General features: G+C 47.1%; 1 protein-coding gene across 3 annotated transcripts; it reads left to right on the top strand.

Annotated features, from left to right (window-relative positions):
* Nucleotides 1-11,172: 11,172 nt before the first annotated feature.
* LOC124639335 lies at nt 11,173-23,912 on the top strand. Of its 3 annotated transcripts, none has more exons than XM_047176646.1 (3): nt 11,173-11,354; nt 21,545-22,909; nt 23,584-23,912. In XM_047176646.1, exons 2-3 carry the CDS (start codon nt 21,548-21,550, stop codon nt 23,845-23,847), a joined length of 1,626 nt encoding a protein of 541 aa, XP_047032602.1. In that variant the 5' UTR covers nt 11,173-11,354; nt 21,545-21,547; the 3' UTR covers nt 23,848-23,912. The 3 variants fall into 3 exon arrangements, with proteins under 3 accessions (XP_047032602.1, XP_047032603.1, XP_047032601.1); XM_047176647.1 differs by having other exon boundaries at nt 11,173-11,789; XM_047176645.1 differs by lacking the exon at nt 11,173-11,354 and adding an exon at nt 18,823-18,858.
* Nucleotides 23,913-24,411: the final 499 nt, after the last annotated feature.

Raw genomic sequence — 24,411 nt, 5'->3', positions numbered from 1 at the left:
AAACAACAACGCACAAACTGACACCATACGCGTTCTTTGATGACAATACAAGAAATGAAAATGCTCCATTAGGACAACACGACGCTGCTGACGAGCTGAGTGAGCCTGTTCTGATGCTGAAACTGTAATAGGACTATCGCTGCGGCACGGCCCCTATTGAGCCTAACATCAAAATCCGTGCCGCCAAGCCGAACACCCCGGTGTACATCTCCCGCCTACACTACACCACTAAGGCGGAGGACATCGTGGAGTACGTGCGTCAGAAGCTGAAGTACGCCCCGAGAGTGCAGCTGCTGGAGTCGCGCCATAACGCCAATTTCAAGGCGTTCGTGGTGCGAGTGCCGACATGTTTCCTGCACCTCGTGTTGGACGAGAACTTCTGTCCACAGGACGTGGTGTTCCGTCGCTTCCGCGGACAACTGCCACAGGACCGCACAGTGACATAGTGCATAGTGAAGTGATACTAACATAGTTTTAAGTTTTTTTTATATACTAACAATTTTGTATAATGTAATATGTATGTTAGTCATTAAGGTATATATCTATGGGCCAATGCAGCCTGAAAATAAAGGTATTTGATTTGATTTGTAAGGTCTATAACTAATGTGCAATACCTCACAGATTACACGTAAATTAAATTAAACATTTTTTGAAGACATTTTTTTTTCTTGGGAACCCAACAAAATGAAATATTGTTGGGTTTATATAAATATTGTATAATAGTTTATATAATATTGTATAATTTATATAATAGTTTTAAATATTATTGTTTAATACAATTAGAGTAATACGGAAAAATCTCATTGATACGTCAATTACTTCTGCGGAGCGAGCACGCCTACTGGCTGTGGGTGAATGGGAGTCAGGTCTTTGGCTTCACGCATTTCCGTCGGCAAACATAGGCACCATGTTTGACGACACCACTTTCAGACTCGCTGTCTGCCTGCGTCTGGGTGCTTCGTGCTGCACTCCTCACCGCTGCCACTGCGGGGAAGCTGTCAACAGCCTCGGTCACCACGGCCTGTCGTGCAGTCGGAGTGCGGGCCGCATACCACGACATGCGAATATCAACGACGTGATCCGTCGGGCTCTTGTTGCCGTCGGCGTGCCAGCCGTACTTGAACCAAATGTTTGGCACGCGACGATGGCAAGACACCAGACGGCATGTCGCTATTTCCGTGGAAGATGGGTAGGACTTTAGTGTGGGACGCGACCTGCGTCGACACTCTTGCGCCATCCCATCTTCCTAGAACTGCGTGTTGTGTTGGCTCCGCCGCTTCACAAGCAGAGGACCTCAAACGGCGCAAATATAGTAGCCTTATCGGGAATTACATGTTTGAGCCGTTTGGGGTTGAAACTCTCGGGCCGTGGGGTCCGAGTGCTCACGCGCATGCGAAGGAAATTTCTAAGCGCCTTGTTGACACTTCTCGTGACCCAAGGGCTGGCTTTTATTTCGCACAGAGGTTAAGCATTGCCATCCAACGTGGCAATGCTGCCAGCCTTCTGGGTACATTACCCAGTGACAGCGATGAGGAGCAATTTTTTGATGCAATATATTAGTTTTAAGTTGTATGTATAAGTTTATTTTTGTAACGTACCGTGTACCTTCTACCTCGAGATCTATTCGTGGTTAGGGCAGCAGAAGTTGGCTTAAATAAAGTCTCAATTTCTACCAAATTGTGTACTTTATTTGGACCCCTACCTACCTACCTGTCGGCCAGCCTGACTACCAGCCTTCCAACGGCCGCATTTTTAATTTTTGAAATTAATGTAAATATTATGTAAACAAAATGAAATTATGTAAAGCTGTCAATGATTTCAAAGATTTAGGTAAATGGATTTGCAAGAGCTCAAATACACACGAGCGATGACTATTTGTGTTTGCACGTCAATCAACACGCACACGTATTGTGTTCCCCCGAGTGCGCAATCACTCAATATTCCCTCAATTGCATTGATTGAGTGGGTCAATAGAGTCACTCGCTGGCGAAGGTCTGATCGCCGACATTAGCACGTAATTAGCGGCCTCCACCCTAGGAGGGACCTACGGAGTGTTGCCTCAGCGTGGCGCAACTGGTAATTGTTGGTGCGTCTTTAATTGTTGGCAATCAGCCTCCGTGATGATGCGGAAGGTCGCACAACTGTGTCCGCGGTGGCGCAATGCGTTGCGTCCTCGGCGCACTGCGAGCCGACCATTACTCCGATTTGTCCATCGCAAAGCTTTTGGGACGAGCTTAGCTTACCTAATTATAAAAAATGTTATCACAGTCTACAGTACGTTGTCACGTGTAACACCAGCTCAAAATTTCTTACATTGCAGTGGCCAATTAATATTATTTTCTACTAGTCGTTTTCCCGCGGTTTCACCCGCGTCCCGAGGGAGCTACTGCCCGCACCGGGATAAAATATAGCCTATGTTACTCACAGATAGTATAGCTTTCTAATGGTGAAAGAATATTTAAAATATTATTATATTATCTTTATAATATTAGTATAGATTAGTATTAGTATAGATAGAAAAGCTTTGACCTGTCTCCTATGATTTGGTTGTTAAATAACACGTTTGTTATCGACATTCGCGACAAACCTACTGACTACAAGGTAATCTGTTTCCGCTGTGACAGGATATGCTCGAAGACTTGTAATCAGTAATTTGGCAAAACAGCCGGACGGGTCAGTGGAGCGCCGGCGCCAGCAGGTCACACCAGCTCGTCTCCTGTCACGTGGCCGCTGCTACTACACTCTACTGGTTGTAATACTATTTTAATTTAAAGACGTGTTGTACCATTTGATACTTCTGTAATTAGTAAAACTCTTTAACTTTCAGCAAAGTCTTGCGGCGTCAGCAGTGTACATACTGCGGGGCATAGACACTACGCCAGCTTCTTATTTATTCCTTGTTTTGTCGACATTCCGCCGAGTCGCGCTCCGCACTCGGTACAACGTGGACGACCGGAACCCGTTTCGTTTGGCTGTTTGCGTCACAGTGCCAACACTGACATTGAAAATAAATCACCGCAATACCTACCTAATTATTGAAGAGCGTTGTAATAATCATGACAGTCATGCAGTAATGATGTCGCTGTTAGGGACGAGTCGCGGAAGCTCGCCATCAGCTGTAAGTGGTCGCTACCTGCCGGCTAATGATGAGTTTCATGAGTGCTTCAGTGAATTGCGTCGTTATCTTTGTTTACGCAGGAGGCTACGGCTATGAGCCTAATAATGCCGCTATCAACTGGTATTTGATAGCATACACACGAAGCCTATGTTAATCTGCGCTAATATTTGAACTTTGCCAGAAGTGGGCCACTTCGTTGTTCGGCGTGACTCGCCAGGAGCGAGATGCTGCGGGCACTTAGAGTGTTGTGTCGCCGACACTAACGCAATGTAGTAATAATACTAATTGTCTATTAATGTGACGGCGCCGAGGGCAATGACATCCTATTTATTTATAAACAGTTTATATGAGAGCGGCGCCTACTGCGCTCCTATGCAAACACGTTGTATTGGCCAGCTAGGGGATATACCGAAGTCGAGATGACAAACATATAGGAAGCGAGTCAAGTGACACCGCATCGTTTGTTGGCGGAACTCAGGCAGGCGTCGCGCTCATGTTGTGCTCTTGCATGCTGCTCGCTCCTTCCTGAAAACGACAAATGCTTTGAGCAGCACTAGAAAACATTGATGAACCTATTTATACCGATTCTGTAAGTTTGTAATCGTCATCTGTACAACAAACTGTATGATTGCAAACATACGGAAGACTAGTTGTGTATCTAGTGATGTGTTCGTGTTGAGTGAATGTAAATGACAGTGGTCTTGTTCCGCAGAGAGGATCATTGGTCGCGAGTAACGGCTAATGTGCGCGTGCTTCAAATTATCATCCGCGTGCGGTTACATCTCGGTGATCTTGTGTGTGTGTGTGTGTGTGTGTGCCAGCGGGAGGAACGTCCGCCTCCATGATCGAGGTCAGCGGGCTGCTGTGCTCGCGACCTGCTGCCATCTGTACCTAATAATGCTAGTGTAGAAGATACAGTATTAGAGTTTGCCTGGTTTCATATAGGAGTATATGTTTGTATAGTGCAGCATGTGGCAGCAGTGCAGTGGCGTGCAGGCTCCGCTAACTGTTTACACACATACTCACAGTTATCTGTAACTCGCTGAAGCTCCGAGATTATCATAATCGGCCACCTCATTAGCACACAAATATTTGTTAGCAAACACGTGAGTCGCGTTCACTCGGCGGCCTGAGCTCGCCCCAATTAGCTTTCGTTCTAATTTAGCTGTCGTCAAAACTAAACAGGTACTCAGTAAATAAATATTATGATTTGAACATGTGTTAGTACAGCATCACCAGTCCAGCAACCAGGTGTTACTTAGGCGAGTGTCTCTCATTGCTATAAAATACATTACATACATACATATATTGAGACGTGTACGCTCGCCTCCTCTCCACGCACGGCACAGAGCAGTCTCGACTGCATGCGAGAGCCAGATGCTAAACACTTACCTATTACCGCCACCACCAACACCCGCTAAACTCTGCTGGAACATGTCTGTCATTGTGAAGCAACTTCCTCGCAGCTGCAGTTTCACTGAACTCTCCAAATTAACGTCATAAGGTTGTCGAAGCCTCCAAGATCGAGTGTCTGTTTTCACTTTCGAACTACCGTAGGTAGCTGTTCCATACATTAGCATATTGAGAAAGGTCAACTACTTATAGCTTTCTGAATTCCTAATGTTTCTTTAAATGATATTTAAATAATAATCACCTGTTACAAGAAATAGCCTTCCGAGCTTAATGAATGTTTATTAAATTGAAATACATAGTTGATGTAAGAGTACGCAGGTAGCCTCAGGTTGTGTGCGTAATGTGGATTGTGTGTTTAATTACAGGGAGGCTGCGCGTGCGCCGGTGTCGCGAGGTCGCGCGCTGAGGTCGCAGGTCAACGCCGGGAAATGACATTTGCGCTAAAATATTGTCACGAAATACTATTTATACTAAGTGGCATTATGAATAATATTTGAATGAGTCTTGCTTGCAGCACACTGGCGTCAGGTTGCGCGAACAGTATGTACTTGCGGATAGGAGCTAAATGATAAATGGCGAGACACACGCACAACAATACGTAGTGTGAAGGGGTGCGACGAGGCGATCCCCTCAGATTAGTGGCTGCAGCAGCCGCGTCCCGTGCGCATGCCCGACACTGCCGCCCGCCCGCGCCGCGCCGTGCTGACAGCGCTCCACAATGCTCTAATCTGCGCTCGACAGCCGCCGATTATAGCTAATCACATAACTACGCTGTGACATGTCTGTGTATTCATGCTAATAATTCACTCAATACCTGAATATTAAGCGTTTAACTTTGTGTTGCAAAAATAACTAGGTAGTCAGGTACCTTTTATATTTTTGCAACAAAATTGCAGTTTTAGTCAGTAATGCATACAATAACATCTGTATCAATAGACGTGTCACCGGGCGCGTACTTCCGTGCAGTTGGCTCTGCGTGGTGTCGCATTCACAGGACCGACTGCTTGGCTTAACACTTGTCTAGTTAGCACCGCACCTGGTACCTTCTCTCAAACGATGTTCTTTCTGGGCGAGCCCTGTGTATTCCAGGGCCTTGCCGTTTGTATGAGTGTAGCGGAATACTCTAACTGACAGGTTCCACGCCACTGTGACGCACAACAATGTTTCCTGTGTTCCGCTCGCTTTAGCAGACAGAAACAAATTGCGAACGAACTGCGAACATTTCTAAAACATCTGCGACATTGCAATGTTTGTGCGCGATGCTCGCCAGTACAAGTCCCTCGTGTAAACTCGTGTTCTATTCTAAGAGTACTCTACAGTACCTGCACTCCGGATACTAAACAGTCGCCTGACAGCTGGGCCCGATGGTTGGAAACGAAACATTTTTTTAAGAAAATCGTGAAATCAATCAAGTTTTTAGTCGGCGTGATACCAGCCAAATACCTGATCGTTGTAATGTCCGTCCGTATAACTACCATTCACTTTCATACTAATTTATGAACCCGAGCAAAATGTCAGCCGACTAAAAGCGTTTACAGTGCGCGGGCAATCTTAGGTACCTTCTCTCTCATGGTGGTGGGTTCCTGTATGCCACAACAAGGAGTATATTTCCGAGCGTCTGCAACAGAAAACGAGGGATTTCGTCACGACGCCGAGCGCGCCTCAGCGAGGAACTCTGACCTTATGTCGCCCACTGAATATTATTATATTCGACAAATGTCAACTGCATTCATATAGGAGCTCTCCGACACACAGTGCATTGCATAGTCTATCTGATAGTAAACACACGGAGGTACTATCTACGTTTGTATTTACGTTGCGACTGTGGCGAGCGTGTCATACTCCGCAGGAGACAACTGATTGTATGAGATGACCTGTCACCGTGTATAATGTCACCACGTAAGTATGTTTACTGTCCTAACGGTCGTGTTCACACGGAACCGCTTCTAAAATGAAACTAATCAAATGTAAAACAAACGCCTTGCATACGAGACAGTGTAGAACAGTGTGGAGTTGTCATAACATTGCACGTGCAACGCTACATATTGTCTGCAGTCGCCAGGGTGTGGTGTCCCGCTGGTCCGGGCGGGCGAGGCGGCTCACGTGACAGGCTCGCGCGAATCAGCCACATCCGCGCATTACTTCTGAGAATAAATCCGCAGTTGACAGTAATTGGTCGGGATTGCACTGCATAGCTCCGCCTGCACTCATTCAATCTAGATCGCGAGCTAAATATAGCCGCGCCTGGCGCACTCGACCTTCGCCGAGCTCCTGCAGGGCTGCGTCACCGCTCCGAGCAGCTCGGCTCATGACGGACATACATCCATCCCCGGCATATGCACGTCGCTTGCAGCATACGACGGCAGAGGTGCAGCTACGGTCATTATTTATCGTAAGTCTATGACCACGGATATATGACCAATTTCGTGAATTCATATTAAATGTTGCGCAAATTGTAAAGAAACACATTTTTAAGATTAACTAGCAATAATACTGCAATAGTGCATCTATGTAAAACTAAGTAAATGTCTTACATGTTATAAATTGTGTGCCAAGTGAGGGAAGTGGGACGCGCTATAAACTTGCACGCACACACAAGCGTTTGTAATGTCATCACGTTTGAGGGATCTCGATGCAAAAACAACGTATCGTGTTTCGTGAAGCAACATGTGCAGCCCCCCCCCACGCCCCTCGCCCCTCGGATGAGTCATGGTGAGTACAACAAGTTGCGGCTTACACAGACTCGCATGAGCAGCAAGCATGTAGTTAGCGCGAGACGGGCTGGAGGAGCTGACTTCATGTATATTCTGGCGGCAGGCCCGCCGCTAGCTTTTAGTTCGCCCGCGTGCAAAACTGATTATGCCACCCTACGACTGGGTTTTGTCAAAAAAAAAAAGAAAAAGTCGTTAAGATTATAAAATATGTATTTTTATTAGGTACAGTAATTATATTTGTTTACTGAAGTGTAAAAGTAAGCCACATAATCCTTACAAAAACGTAACTCTTTTGTGTAGTGCGCCTGGTGCGATGCAAGAAGAGAGAAGCAATCGTAAATAAGAGCGAGCGAAGCGAGCGCTCAAGTTTTATAGTTTATGGCCTAAAAAAGTAATTGGAGCCAAAGGTGTCTCTAGCTAATTTCCGTAAACGAGCTTATGTAGCGCCCTTGTGCAATCATTACCCAAGTGGCCCCTATGTATTGAAAAATTGTGATCAATAGGTACCAACATATGTATATCAAAGTGCTTAGAACAGATTATGGGTAACTCAAACTAACGAAAAAAATATCTATGACAATGTTTAAATTCAGTAAACTATGTTATTTAGGGTTTTTGGTGGGTATCCCGTTGAAAAAGTCAACGCATAAGACACATTTCACATGTAAGGAAGCGCGAGCGAAGCGAGCCCGAAAATTTTTCAGTCTAAGGACACAAAACAAATAAAAACCACTGTAAATTAACAAAGCAAAGTCAAATAGTAAGATATGTACAGAAATGAAGTGCAAATGTATACGGAGCCGCGAGCGAAGCGAGCGCGATTGTCTCCTTAGAGTTTTCATGAAGTAAACATGTCACAAAAAGCCAAAGTGAACAAAAAGCCATAACGGACGTGCGCGAAAAATATTTTTTCGGAATAGAATTAAACAAAGATTTAGTTTAGTGATACCTATCTGACATGGAGCCGCGAGCGCAGCGAGCGCGAATTTTTTTGGGGCCACAAAGGGTAAACCCGTCAAAATTGACAGGACACGACTAAAGCGAGGGCGGCTGTTTCTGAAATTTTATTGGTAATCTACTCATCTATTTTTATTAAAAATATTTTTGTTACGTAATTATGGTTTAATTTTGCCGTATGGTTTAATTTGCCGCCCCCTAAGAAAATGATCTTTCAACAGATGCAACTGAAACCGGCAGTGTAAGTCATATTCTTAGCGCTATTGCTGTGTTCGGAAATATTGAAATCAAATCATTGGTAAAAAATATTGTATTTTTTAAATATTACGTGACAAGTCGCTCGATTTGCCGCCCCCTAGGACGTGCCGCCCGCGTGCGGTGCACGCCTTGCACGCCCGCTTACGGCGGGCCTGGTCTGGCGGCGGCAACGTGTAATGGTTCGCAGTAGGTACTTGAGTGATGCTGTCACGGCTATCGCTGGCGTGCTTGATGAAACTGCTCCGGATTGGGTAAACAGTTTTTACAGATTATGAGTATGACATAGAATATCCCCTCTGTCCAGGGCTCCATAGAGAGTTAAACCTGTCGATCAAGAGGGAGGGTTCTCACATTATCAAGATTTCTAAGGTTCTCATGCTTGTTTTATTATTTAACTAGTAATTCAATATAAGTAGGTACCAGCTGTAACGATTGTCATTTCTATCAGCAAATGTATTTTAATAACGTTGGCTTCAGTTATCATGAGATATTGATACAAACACAGTGCGTGTCTGCTTCTCACACGTAATGCGTTACTCTATAAAAACACCTCGGCGAGGTGTCTCCGGCACGCGCAGGCGCAGCTGGGAACTGTTGCCGGCGCTGCTGCTGTGCTGACTCTCCAGCCTCATCTCGCAGTATAGCTTACACTGGCGCGTACCGCCGAGCAGCACGTCGCGGTCACGCATAGAAGCGGGGCGTCGCGCGATATTGCGACAAAATACAAATATTTAGGTTGTCGGCCGCCGCCCCCCGCTCTAACAATAGTCGCACTCCGCACTATTTGGGTCGCGATAATATCCGACAGATCGGCGGTCAGATAATCTACTGTAAAAATAGAGATACCTACATCATTTGTTTATTCTAACTAATGGTTTGCACTCGCTAAGCCTAACGTCAAAATAGCGCCACGCCTACAACTCGCGGCGTCATGAATTGAAACACGGACATCGCAAACAAATTGAAAAAATTGTAAACACAAAGAGTGGACAGTCGCAGGAAGCGTCGACACTCGGCAGCACTCGGGGTGACGTCACGCGCACAGTTTGTTGACTTGCGCGCGCGCACTAATGTGTTACTTTAATTGGCACAACATATCAGTGCGCACGATACCTTCCCGCCGCCGCACCGCGGCTGTGCGGCTACATCACAGCCATCTCGAATCGAATTGCTTCCCTAAGGATAATAAACTTAATTGTATGTAGTACGACCAATGCAGCCACCGACGACTCTCATACGTTGATAGATCAACATGTTCAGGCACAGAGTACTAAATAATTGATTGCTACTTCGCTCGACTTGATGATGACGCTACACTCACAAATCTTAGCGTAACCGGGCCGCTATGTATGTGACATGCAGCGTGTGTCAGTTACATAGAACAATATCATGAACCACAACAACAAGACTTGCAGTTGAAGTCGCCTCGGCATGCGGTAACACTTGTTGTTGGTGTTTACTGCACTTGTTCAACTCCTAAAAACCTAAAGCGGAAGCCAAACTGGCCGGAACCACGAACTCACCCGAATTAAGTAAATCATAGTATGTACAGTACATAAGTTTAGTATCCTCGGACGATATGTGATAAATATAATATCGTCGATAGGCGCACAAGAACATCATTTTGCAATGAATCATTCCCCCAGATAAATGGTTTTAACCAACAACAACAGAGTTCAGTTAAAAGAACATTAGCAATGAAATTAAAGTATCATCTTCCATCATGGTTGTGTGTGGCGGGCGGTGGAATTGGGTCGGCGGAGCAATGCTCCTCTTACACAAGTAGCTCGCGACCTCGCCTTCTGACGGACTGCAACCGCCAGCCAGTCCCCGGCTGCGGAACCACGCGGGCCCGGTGGTGACGATCACCAGACCACACTGTCAGGGTTAGCTACTAAGCCAAACAACTAACTATATGCAGTGTTGCGCGAGGCACAGTACAGCCACGCGTACTCCCCAGTCGCTCCGGGACCTACTCCCCAACTATGGTGGCTGTTCACTCTCCAAAAGTTAAATAACATTAGCTGACGCCGAGACCTTATGTGCTCCCTATTCCTAAACTGCTTCTGCTTCCTTATGTCCTTATTCACAAGTTATTTGGGGTCGGCGCAATATGTTTCCCGCATCTATTCCTTCGTGTCAGATGGCATACTAGTATCCTTACCTTCCTTCGTATTCACGTGTACTCCCTCAGCAACAGGGTCAGGGAACATGTTTGATGTCGTCAACTGCTATGTTGACGCGGTGATAAATCACTGATATCGTTTTGTAGATTCAAAATTGGACACAGGCAGGTTTGCTAGATTTGGAGAAATAGATGACCCCACTGAATTGTCATGGCCTTTTTCAAAGTATTCCGCAATAGCCTCGACAACTTGTATGCTAGCGACAGCTTTTATAGCATCGTGTACGGACGGATGCAATATCGTTTCATATCTTCCGTATTGACACATTCAGTCAGACTACATAAATATTTTGAAAGTTATCAGTCTGGTTGTTGGTGCCAGATTACCGCTATCAGATAATAACAAAAACTGAATGTAATCATTAGCTAACGGTATTGAGTTTCGCCCAGCCGGCAGGGAGACGCCGCCGGCGCCGTGCTCGAGGCTGCGCTGCGCTCACTGGCAGCAAGGAGCTGCGGCTTGGATGCGCCGGGGGAGGGGGGGGCGCAGGGGGCGGTCAAGGCCGCGCGCGCACGCGGCCGCGGGCGCCGGCTCAGTTCGGGCCGCAGTCCCCCAGCGAGCAGTCGCGCCGGTGTCCCTCCGCGAGTGACAGTGTGTGTTGTACAGTTACGTTGTGGCAGCAGCGGGTCGTCGACCGCGCGAGTATGAGCTCGCGCCCGCTCCAGCCGCCGCCGTCCCGCCCTCTGCTCTGATCGGGATCTGCTCAAGGTGAGCTGCGGCTTCCCGACGACACCCGCCGCGCTAACCGGTTGTGCGCGCTCCGACCTCACGAGAAGCGTCTGCGCCGCATCGTTATTATATTGTCCTAATTCGCGGGCGGCTCATCACTGAAGTCTTCGCTCGACCGCTGGGAAGCAGAGTGGGCGCTCAAGCTGCGACGGTATTGATAAAACTTTGCAATTACCTCGGCTCGGCGGTGCAACCCGAGCCGAGACTGGTGTCTGTGCTGCTAATTGTGATGTGCTCATTTGGATAACGGTCGCGCTGTGTACACACAATACTCGACACTTTCGGCTGAAAGCTTCGAGTTTCTTTCTGTCAATAGTTGGGATCATTAGACTTGTGAGTGGTGTTCCATTGTGTCCGCAACACGTTTAGAAACTGCTCGCCTGGCTTAAAACCAGTTGCGTTAATGGTGTCAAGGTACGGTCTTTCTAACACGACTGACATATTTTTCTCACTTAATTACAGTATTACAAATACCGCTAACCGCTATCTCCACACTAAGTTCTTTATTATCTAGCATATCGAGGATCAGGATTAGCCCGTAACAATGCATGGGTGCAACGGCCTCTGAGGTATAATTATGTGCTAGCGAGTCGGGAGGGGCGACTACCTGCGCCAGGAGTGCAATCCCTTCGCGACTCGAGCGCTGTACCTACGCAGCCAATGCACTTTGACCGAGCGTATCCATAAATCAGTTACCCATGCTCTTACTTCTTTGTTAGCACTGCTTGCGTGTTACTAACATTCTGAATAGACTGTACTGTGTACCTACCTGTAGCATACCAGGAGCTGGCCCTTGTTCACGTGCAACAGTCCCTACTGCCACCAGCAGCTGCTGGCGGCAGTAGGCCAGCCGTACAACAATGACATGTGTATTCAACATCATAAAATATTTGCGGTTTAAATGTTCACATAAATGCGTAATTGTACGTTGAATAGTTCCGGGTACGGGTGAACCGCAGGGCAATGATAGAACTGATGCTAGGCCACCTGCAGCACTGACCTTGGTTTTGCTTCAATAAGCAGCAGCATATGTGGTGTAGAAATGCTCCGCTCTCCTGGTATTAGAGCTGATTCATACACGAGTAGGTAAAGCTAAGTGAAGCTCAGTAAACACCCGGCAACACGGAATGTTGCGCGCGCATGACGTCATAACTGTTTATTTGTTTCTGAAACAGGTAGCTACAATTTACCCAGGAACTTCCTGTTTTGAAAAATCCTTAGTGTTAAACAAATCATAAGACGCAACATGACTTCAAGTGTTCCGTCTTAAACAAGCTGGTTAATGTAGGTGTCCTTACGGGATCGTCTGCGTTATAATCTCGTAGTCATCTGTGATGGGAATGTGTGAAATTCCAGATTTGTGAAATATATTACCTATGATTCCACATGATTTCCTTTGTAGTTGTGTAAGATTTTGACTCGTGAATTATCATAAAGATTCCACTAAATAAGTACTTGTAATGCTTAATATTCTAGACATTGCTGATATGTAAATGATTTTATTCTTCGTGTTTCGCTTTTGTGTTCCGAAATTGTGGTTTAGCAAAAACTAAAGCCACATTCCTCAAACAAGCCATAAATAAATGACAACAATCAATACAAATTGTCAAAACTTGACTATTCCACATCGCTGTGCTCGCACTATCGCTGATACTTTCCAACTCATCCCGCCTGTTGAGCTGAGTAGGTAGCTACATATATTCTTCTAAGAACATGCCCAAAACCTTATATAAAGGGACCGTGTACCATTTGACTCGACTTTCGTTTGCTTGTCAATTCAATCAACCGAAAACCACTCATTTTAGTTTGAGGGCCAACTCAAAGGTACCTACTATATTAAAATTGTACATAGAGGAAACTTGTTTTGTAATTGAAACCGTTTTGTAATTATTATGAGTTTATTAAGGTAGCGCCGATGAGCACTGAACAATCAATTAGAGGAAAAAATAATTTTTGAAAATATTCAGCATTCTCTTTGCTCACCTCACAACATTCTTGTAGTGGTCCCGTCTGGCGAACAAATTCTTCAAAACTTTATTGAAATCCGACTCAGTTGATATTCGCAGCTCTGGAATCCCTCCCGGAGCATCCCGGCGAAAACCCACGGGCCCCGCTCTGGCCTGCATTCAAACGTTAAATGTGTTTGAGAACAGCATTACGCGATATTCCGTAACGATGTTTCATTAAACATCAACGAGGGTTTGACAAGAAGCCGTGCATTATCATGTATCAAGTGCCTGCGCAAGACACCACATAGTCTGTGAGAGTGACAGTACTACATGTGAGCAGTCAATACAATATGTATAGATGACTGACGCTTACGAGAGGTTGCGACAGACCAATACAAATCCTCTCGGGTGATATTGTATCGGTCACTGACAGAAGGAACTGAAAAAAAATCCGTTTTGAGCAATCAAAAACTAAGTAAATCTTAAGATACCCGGTCGCTCATCGTAAGTTCTAGCTAAAACGCAGCAGATCGCGTTGAATGAGTTGAAGTTCTTCATAAAGTCATGTTAATACGCATTCAAGTCACAACCGAGGTTTACAGTTTTTGAGGGAACCGAATCAGAGATCAGAGATTCCTATGTAGTGGCTCGGTTCTGTCCAGAGCAGTTCTTTCGACTTCGATAAGACATATACATATATTGATTATAAAATAGTATAAGAGCTTTTGACACATCGATAAATTTCGACGACTTGGTTGCGAAGAAGGCCGAGTATACGTCCCCGGGGCACGCCGTAGTTTCTCGCCTGTGCTGTGGTGGGACTGGCTTATTCAAGTAATGTATTTTATTAATTGCATTGTAGTGTGCAGTTTGCGTCTAGCTGCAGTATGTACAGGTATAATGTAACACGGCACTGCGCGTTTATGCTAATCGAGTCTAATGTCCTACAATACTACTTATAAGTCGAATGCTACGCCGGTCTCGACTATGTTGTCGAGTAATAGATTCAGTCGCCTGCCGGACCCACTCACTGATCTCTTCACGTTAACATACCAGAAATTAATGAATGAAACGAACGAAATACTTAAATTACGTTATGAAATTAATGAAAACTAATTATAAAATTTGTTAACGATATCTTGATAGTTTTAAAATTACAGATACATCTATATAATATATGTATAGGATCGCTGTTTTGCCTGCAAATCTGTCTGTAGGTAGTGTACAGTAGCATGCCTCTAAGCTTGGCAGAACCTTGTCTGCTCCTAACGAATGCATTATGTACCTTATTTGCCACTAAATTGTGCCACATTCGTAGCTAGTTGTGCTGTCTTTGGAAGAAGCATAACTAAAAACAGAGCCTGCACAGGCAGGCGTCACCCTCTAAATCCCTCGTTCCTCAGACTGATAACTTCCCCCTGGATGTCAACATGACGCAGGGTGGTGGTTTTAGAGACAATACGATTTGGGTGAGTTATATATATGTATATGTCACCGTAAGATTACAAACATCGTTAGATTACAATCTATCTCGAGAGATTGTAAACTGTCGAATTATTGTAAACCGTAACACCTGATTGCAATTTAACGCATTATTTTTCGCTATATTATAATCTATCGATGAGAAATTGTCAAATTGTCAACTGTCCGAAAGCTCTCCCTGATTGGTCAGTCTTTTTGTAAGATCGAGAGCGATGTAGAGCGGTCAAATTGTCAACTGGCGTAGAACGGAATGCATCTTGCGCGCTGATTGGTAGAACGTCAAAAAAGACAATGTTCTTTGCAACTCCCGGTGTCACAGCTCTTTGACGTGCAAAAATAAGTGACGGTTTAATTTTTTATAAAATCAAAAATTGTACTTAATTTTTAAGACTCAAATTACACACAATTAAAAATTGTATTAAAAATTGAAGTTAGTGACGAAAACGAATCGCTGCAAAACCGACTCCACGTAGTCTTGTCTGCCCTACCCCTAGAGTGCAATTCAAAACCGCGTAGGCGCGGAGGGGCGAGGCGGCCTGCGAGCTGAGGCGCAGGTAGTTTCAGCGCTCGCCGCCGTGGCTGAGGCTGGCCGGCTCCGCCGGCCAGCAAGCCGAAGCTGCGGTGGTGAGCGTGAAAACCATCTGCGACGATAAGCTCGCATGGGACCGCCGGAGCCCCGCAGCGCCGGAGCCGTGACAGAAGTTATGCTTGCTGCATGTTGCATGCTTACTTCCATGCTGGGTCAATTAATATGGGATGTGTTATATTTTAAACAAAAAACTCAGTAGGTACGAGTTAAAAAATTAGAAGGTAAATAAATATTTTTATGATGTCATTTAATAGTATTTAAGAAGTTTACTGTTAGAATGCATGCTACAAATTTAGATGCAAAAAAATAACCATCATGCTGAGTTGTATTTAGAGTGGAAGATAACTCGTGGCTAAGATAGTATTATTTAGATGCTCGACGCTTTATTAATTGTGGCTGACTTAGTAATTTAGAAGGCAACATACATTTTTGGGGGCGAATAATGATATTAAAAAGAAGCCTGTTAAATTAGCACCCCTTTTATTTTATTTTTAAATATTAGTTTGTATTTGAAGACAAAATACCTAACTGTATTTTTATAAGAGTTATTTTTATATAAATTTAATACTTGAAGAATTTTTGAAGAGCATTTATTTTATTTAACTGACACCTCTATTTCATTCCTAACTCTACGGGAACTCCATGGGAACAGAACGGCTGGTCGTGATTGGTCGATCTTACAAAAAGACTGACCAATCAGAGAGAGCTTTCGGACAGTTGACAATTTGACAATTTCTCATCGATAGATTATAATATAGCGAAAAATAATGCGTTAAATTGCAATCAGATGTTACGGTTCACAATAATTCGACAGTTTACAATCTCTCGAGATAGATTGTAATCTAACGATGTTTGTAATCTTACGGTAACATATACATATATCTTTATCCACCCGAAATGTAGTCAACAGACCTATGTTTTCGGAAGTAAAAAGAATCACAAAGCACCATTTGACTTTAGGTTTATTACCACCTTTTTTTCGTTTGGAAGGTATAGGACATACCAACAAAATATGTGCATCATGAATATTACTATTACTAGCCTATAATGTCCCACTGCTGGGCAGAGGCCTCCCCATCTCGCTTCCACACTTCCCGATCTTTCGATCGAGTCCACCAGTCTCGACAGTAGGCGTCTAGTTCGCCATCTCTTCCGGGACCTACCCCGCCTAAGGGATGTAAGGGGTCCCAAACAATATCTTTCGGGATCCAAGCCAACCTCTCCTGCTCTTGGTACACCCTGCTAAATAGCAAACGAGGCTCTGGCGACCTACCCACCAACCGTGCACTGGACTAGCATGGTGGGGCACGGTCCAAACCTCCATGAGTTACACACCCACAGTGCATAATGAAATTACATCAAAATAGTGTAAGCAAGTAATATTAAAATAGCGTTCGTCCGGGATGTGCTGATAAGCAGTATCACACAGAGAGTGTGCGGCCTGGTATTGTGTGCCCCCCCCCGCGCCTGCTCGCACCAGAGAGACGGCGCGGCCTTCTGCAACTGCTCGGTTCCGTAGAGCGAGGACAGCACACTGACTTGCTTACAGACGAGAGTTATTTGGTCAGTCGAGTGCACCCTCGCGTGTGGTGGTGCGTGCGGCAGTGTCGTGCGGCCGGCAGGAACAGGTAGCCCGTGCGGTGAAACGCGCTGGTTTCTCCCGCGCGGTGAAACTCGCGCCCGCAGCCACGCGCCCGCCGCACAATACGCGCGCTGAGAGCGTTCGCACGCTGATCATAACATCACGATTAAATAATCAACACCACTCCGACGCTATTATGTGCCGCTACCCAACAACGCACATAAACACCGCCAAGGTACCGGCGGCCTATTGTCTGCGTTATCTACCATCACGGCGGCGGTGCTCTCAGGGACTCCAACCGCTCCAAACAGACTTCTTCTTATCGAGTGAGCTGCAGGCTTAATCACCTAACGAACCCTGGCCGTCAGGGTATTCTCAAGATAATTATTGACTCAAATCCGCCTGACGGTCGCTGACGTGGAATTGTAACACTGATTGCTACTGTACAGCATACAGAACCATACCAGAACCCATATAGTGATTTCGGCCGCCATGAGACAACTAGACCAAGAAGGCAGTAGCAAACATGCTCAATGCATTGCTCCTTCCTCTTAAGAAAAAGAGCGGGTCCTCGTGCGGTGCCGTTGCGCAACATGTGCACCAACTCATGAGCGAACAATCTCTGAGCCGCCGCCGCCCGCGCGATCTGCTGCCGTCTGACGTGAGCACAGGCAGCTGCGCCGGTGTGCGTGCACACACACACCTGTGTCGCACCCTGCCGCCTCGGACACATAGCCACGTGGACTGCATCACTCCTCCTTATTTCCATATAAGTATATTCCTTCCACTGACGATTGTGGCGAAAGCTAAAATAAAAGCCATTAATGGCTTCAGGCCGCAATTACATAGTAAATTAAAACAACAAGCTGATACGTGTTTACTAAGTTTTGGTAGAGACGTGGGACTGATGCAGCACTGACTGGCGCTGCCTCGCTACACGCTGTGTTTCGCACGTGCGAGCTTCGGCTTCGGCACTCATAGAAAGGATATTTTCTGCTGTTGAGACTACACACCAGAAGTGCGGCATTTCAACAATATGTAAAATGCATCATCTATCAGTTACACACAACATTGTTAGCGATATCCGAGACGTTGCATATCTCAAGTGTTATCTCTGTCCATCTCCCCCCCCCACCCCGCCGGCGGGCCACACGGCGGCACACTTTCTAACAAACGAGGCACACCGTGCTCCAGCCCGTTACGCGAACACTTACTGAACTACGGAGAACGAGCCGAGATGCACCAACGAATAATAATGGTGCATCACGAAAGTTCTATGACCTAAAATTGTAAGAATCTCGAGTCTGCAGGTATCGCATACCATCTGTTGTCACCCCGACACTGTTACTGGTGCTGCAGTCGCTTACGCGAGCACCACCACGCGTCGCCGGGACCGCTGGTACATCGACAGGCTGCAGATAGCTCAGGAAGGTGAGAAGATGAGCGCAGTGCAATACGCGCAGTGCAATATCAGTAGTGCGCTTTCTCTCGCCCGCTTCCGACGTCACGCTGCACTGCAGGGCTGCGATGTAGCGTCGTCTCACACACACAAGATCATCGACGATCGATATTATTGGTCTACATTTCTACAACATTGAACTAGAAGTGCTATTCTACTCGATGCACTAGTCATCAACTAGGTCTCCAGGCTTATCTCGCGGATTCCCCGTGAGCATGAGGCGTATCGGAAGCAGGACTGTTGTACTCAAGTCATGCTGATTCAAGACATTAGCGCGGTGTCATCCTTGCGGCTGCGGCTGATAAGCGATGCCGGCGATAAGCAGATAGCCGGCGATAGCGCTCCCGCGGCAGTGCTCGCGCGGCTTCCTGGCGTGACACACACACGACACTGCCGACTTCATGCGCTGCGCATGCGCCGAGGTAAGCCACGGCAGAAGCTACATCTGATGTGAGCCAGAACAAAGAACATGCGTTTCTAGAATTAGCTTCCGTTCACCAGTATTCATATTATTTTGTTTCATTGTTACTCTTATTGAAGTGATACCTCCTGTGATTGTATCTGAGAAATCTGTGCTGTTTCGAACTGTATTCACGTCAAGTTTCATTTGAATATTTTTCTCAAGTGTATGGAGAGATCTAATTAATTACGTTGCGTTTTTAGTGTTCATTAACTTGATCGTTTAAGTAAGGTCAGGAAATAACTCATTACTTACACTTGTAAGTAGCAGTGCACCTTAATTAAATTGATTTAATTAAAATGCGGTGTCGTCATTGTGTCGCCGCACATGTCACCGTGAACTGCGCCGGCGCGGGCGCACTGCTGCATGCGCTTTACACTCGTATTAATAGACGCTCGTCGCACTCGCTCAGGATATGTATCCCCACATACATATCCTGAGCGAGTGCTCAGTAGTGGATGAGTTCAGAGTTCTGTAGGAACATCTATTCGGAAGAGTTCGGTAGGCTTAGCGAACGTATCGCACAAGAAGGTGCCACAAAGTGTCCCGACGTGTCGCGACGTGCCCCTGCTGCCGGAAGCTATACAGTATCATATTACTGAGGGAGTTGCTGCTCCCCCGTGTTCCCTGACGACGACCGCAGACGCGCACAACACGGATACCAACTAGATGCTGATGTCGTGGTGGACATTGCTTTAAATGATATAAAAAGTTGTGTACATGTGTGCGAGAGTGTCACCTGCTACACACACAAGTCCACTACTGCACCAGACATTACACTGGTAGTACAGTCCACTAGTAGTGCTAGTTATGTCCTTTGCGTGCAGACTAGTTGCTAGGTTTAGAGGCAGCTGCAGTAGAATAAGCTGCCTATTACCTGTACCTACTCAAGTAGTACATACACCAGGACACGTTATTTGCAGTACATATATGCGGTGTCTGGTACGCGGCCGCTACGCTACACTGGCTCGTTCTGCGCCATTAAATCATGATCTGCAGCTGTTCTAGCCGACATCTGTGTATTGTGCCGCGTGCGGCTCCGGTCTGCGTCAGTAGCTCATGTCGCGTGGTGGACGACTGCGAGCAACCTACTCAATAGATGTTCGAATAGCACCTAAACTAGCCACTGTCAAATGGTCCCCATTCGAACCATGGGTATTCTAAAATCCCAGCTCTCTACAAAGTCTGCCTATCTTTTAGCCAGTAACTTGTATAAACCCAGCACTGACAGACTCTGTTAGAGCACCCCGGTGCGCAGCGCACCAATCTGTGGGTTGACTTAAGTTGAGGAATTTGCAATTTCATAAATCTACAGATATACGCCCAATGAGGAGTTTTTGCAAGGTAAAGCCAGGTACTGCCGGCTGGGGCCTAACACTCGCGGGTATGAATGTGACGAGCTCTCTACAAACAGCCCGCTGGGAGCGGTCATCTCGCGCCACACTGTGCCTACTTTCTACTGCTAACATATCCTACTAAACAAAAGAAAGACTGACTATACGCTCGCTAACACTTGAGCGCATGCACCCGCTGATTTATATTTACCGTTCGGACAAGGATCTGCGCGCCGCCTGCAGGACAGACGATGTGCCAAGCGCGGAACTGTTGCGGCTATGTATTCAACCAGGGCTGGTTTAGTTAACGAGATCAGCGCTAATGCGGCAGTCCGCTCAACTCGAACATAACGGTGATTTGGAGATCTTGTACGCACGGAACAGTTTAAGGCTACGAAACGTTACCAGTTATTCCGGTTTTTTGTTGAACTCATGTCAACCGACTTGTTTGTAGGAAATAGGAAGTATCGTTATTTGTATTCGAATTACATCTGGTCAGAAGAAAAAAAAATATATTTTACCTGAGGGCAGCTAATGTCTTATCATAAATTAAATTACGGCACATAAATGTATACGAAGAGAGTTGATCCTCGATCGCACCGAGTATCCCTCAATACCGTCAATCATCTTGTGGCTGACTGCCTCGTTGGTCAAGTGGTCGCAAGCGCAACTGCTGTGCACCTAGTCTCGGGTTCGATTCCCGGGTCGGGTCGAAAATCGGCCTTGGACACCATAATCATTATTATAATACGCAAGGGGAAATTCCATTGTTCATGCGCTACTTTGGATTTTCCATTGGGCGCCAAAAAGATAGGTATAACACTGAATAATATGGCTACTGCCATCTTATTCTTTACTAGCTTCTGCCAGTATTTCACCCGCATCCCGTGAGAACCTCTGCACGACCCCAGATAAAAAGTAGTGTATAGCCTTTTTCAATAAATGGGCTATCTAACACTGAAATAATTTTTCAAATCGGACCAGTAGTTCCTGAGATTAGCGCGTTGAAGCAAACAAACAAACAACCTCTTCAGTTTTATAATATTAGTATAGATAAGCTGTGCGATGTTACGTCTGTGCACCCGAGCGTTGCGAGTGACACATGTCACGTCGCACTATACTGATATGTTGCATGTAGATATAATGTGAAGATATTGCACGGGGTGCACCGATTTATGGGGGTTAACATAATGAGGAGAGGCTCATCAAGAAATTCAATGTGTAGTCCGTCCGAGCAGCACGCCATGTGAGCGACGAGGCGTGGCGCGAGTGGCGCGCGTGACGAGTGTGTAACGAGTGCGCGTCGTGTTGCAGGTGATGCGCGGGTGGTGCGTGCGGTGGGGCGGCGGCGGGGCGCGCGCGCGGCTGCGCTGGCTGGCGGCGCTGCTGTGCTGGGGCGCGCTGGCGGCGCTGGCCCTGCCGCGCCTGCAGCCCGCGCCGCGCCGCGCGCCGCCCGCGCCGCCCGCGCGCCTGCTGCTGCAGTCCGAGGCGGCGGCCTCCACGCCCGCGCCCGCCACGGCGCTGCCCGCCACCGACGCGCGCGTGCTGTCCGAGGCCGAGCTGCGCGCCGACGCCGAGCGGCGCCTGCCCTCGCTGCCGCTCACCTACTGGCACAAGCACAAGGACGACAAGAACAAGTTCTTCAAGAAGAAGGACTGCGCGCCTTTCCCTTCCATCTATGACCTGGAGTTCCACAATACGTACTGGCAGACGCTGCGCGCGAGCACGGGCGTGTTCCACATATTCGGCGCGTACCTGGACGCGCGCAACACGTCGCGCATCGGGCCCGCCGTGCGTATGCTGGCCGTGCACGACCGCATCGCGCCCACGCTCACCACGCACTGCCAGCTGTGGTTCGAGGAGCTGGAGGCGCCCGTGGTGGTGCGCGTGCTGGAGTACAAGTACGTGTGGAACAGCAAGTGGGGCAACTACCGCGACCACGTGCTGCAGCCCTACCTGGTGGCGTGCGTGCTGCCGGAGAGCGTGCGCCACCTCGTGCCCGCCTCCGTGTCGCTGGTGGAGAACGCGTGCGACCGCGCCACCAACAACCTGCGCGTTCACTACGACCGCCCGCCGCCGACGCAGCCGCGCAAGGATTTCGCCATCTGCGTCAAGGGGCTGGACTTCCTGCACGAGGACCTGTCCGTGCGCCTGGTGGAGTGGATAGAGCTCGTGCTGCTGCTGGGCGCCGACAAGATCTTCTTCTACGAGCTGCAGGTGCACCCCAACATCACCAAGGTGCTGGAGCACTACGTGCGCGAGGGCTCGGTGACCGTGACGCCCGTCACGCTGCCGGGCGGCCAGCCCAACCTGCCCGGGCTGCAGCACATGTACCTCAAGAAGAAGCTGACGCACAAGCGGCAGATGGAGCTGATCCCGTACAACGACTGCCTGTACCGGCACATGTACCAGTACCGGTGGCTGGCGCTGCTGGACATCGACGAGGTGATCGTGCCCATGGAGGACCCCGACTGGGGGGCGCTGATGCGGCGCGTGCTGCCGCTGGCGGCGCCGGCGGACGGCAAGCCGGCGCGCTCGTCCTACCACGCCGCCAACCTCTACTTCCTGGACTCGCTGGGGCACGCGCACGGCTGGGAGGACGGCGTGCCGCAGTACATGCACATGCTGCAGCACGTCACGCGCACCAACAACTTCACCAAGCCCGGACAGTACGTCAAGGTGAGCTGGCCGACTTCTCTGTTAGATGTTGTACTTTGTCATGTACCTAGGTACAGCTCACAACATACAAGATTATTTATTTGTATAAACATGAGTGTACATAGAATTATGCAGGTTGTTACAAAAATAATATAAAGGAAGCCCATCATGTTTGGCCTCATAGGCGCACAAATATAAAAAAGGAACATTCTCAACATTTCTTACTCAAAATTCAGTTAAATTATAATAAATAAGCTACTAAGAAGACAATCAATACTGAGAAAAATTAAGCAAAATTAAAAATTTTGAAAAAACCCACGACGGTAAAAATCTTATTGAAAAATAATAAAATAACTCAAAACCCCCGACTTAACCAGTTATACCATACCCCAGACTTACCATAACACAACCGAGGAATATCCGTCGGGGGCTGCCTTTTCTACACAAACACACAAACGCACATCTCTCACCCCAAACGCATAATTATACCTGCTCCGTTCAGTCGTGGGTAAAAACTAAAGGTTCTAAAGGATTATTTTATCATTCAGGAATTCTGAGATACTGTAATATGCTTTGTTTTCTAGAATTTTTCACGAAACACGCTTATTTCAAAGTTAATTTGATTGTTAGTGTGTCGTCCAAGTTGTAAGCTAGGGGTAGTCTGAGTGGTAGTGAGAGCGCGGCGTGTGTTGCAGGCGTTCCACGAGACGGACCGCGTGCTGGCGCTGCACAACCACTTCCCGCTGGCGTGCCTGGGCGGCGCGTGCAGCACGTACGCGCTGGAAACGCGGCACGCGCGCCTGCAGCACTACCGCGCCGACTGCGTGGCCGCGCTCAAGTCCTGCAAGGAGCTCAAGACGGCGCCCGTGCGCGACGAGACGCTGTGGCGCTGGCGCGAGCCGCTCGTGGCGCGCGTGGACGCCGTGCTGCGCGCGCTCGCCTTCCTGCCGCATCGGTGACCGCCACCACGCTCTAGGCCTGTTTATTCAATTCTAGTATTAAACCTATTTTTATAGTTACTCTACACGGCCTTTCATTAAAGTTCCCGAATAAGGGCCCAATCTATTCTACGGGTAACATGGTGTTTCCCGCGATTTCCATATCATCTGCCGAGTCTTTTCCCAACTACATATGTTGCGGTCCGCTGCTAGTCTAGCCGAATGCAGTACCAGTGTTTTTAGATTAGATTCCATTTTTATTTGAAAAAATATACTTTCAACATAATAACTTAATAATATGTACTTAAACTAAGTTAAGAAAAATACTTGCATACACGTTCAAACTCAGATCACGCGAGTGTGTCCACCAAAGCAAATACAAAATCAAAAGCTAATACAAACTCGCGACAGTTCCGAGCTACGCATCGTCTCGCTCACACGTCACTAGTGATTTGTCATTAAAATTCAAAATATGCCGTTTTGTGTGTTTAAACACTGCAAAAGTTGTTCACAAAAACTAAGAAAACAAGATGGGATATCTTTCCACTGGTAACTCTTGTTACTATTATTGTATTCGTATTTATT

The sequence above is a fragment of the Helicoverpa zea genome, chromosome 19 (genome assembly GCF_022581195.2).
Source record: "Helicoverpa zea isolate HzStark_Cry1AcR chromosome 19, ilHelZeax1.1, whole genome shotgun sequence".
In the NCBI taxonomy this organism is placed as follows: Eukaryota; Metazoa; Arthropoda; class Insecta; order Lepidoptera; family Noctuidae; genus Helicoverpa; species Helicoverpa zea.
This window is presented reverse-complemented; position numbering and strand designations above follow the sequence as displayed.

Excerpts from the sequence above, each read along its gene's own strand:
- LOC124639335 (XM_047176645.1), top strand. The coding sequence starts at position 18,838 with ATGCGCTGCGCATGCGCCGAG. Across the intron at positions 18,859-21,544 it reads TGCGCTGCGCATGCGCCGAG|GTGATGCGCGGGTGGTGCGT; the intron begins GTAAGCCACGGC and ends GTCGTGTTGCAG. Across the intron at positions 22,910-23,583 it reads AGCCCGGACAGTACGTCAAG|GCGTTCCACGAGACGGACCG; the intron begins GTGAGCTGGCCG and ends CGTGTGTTGCAG.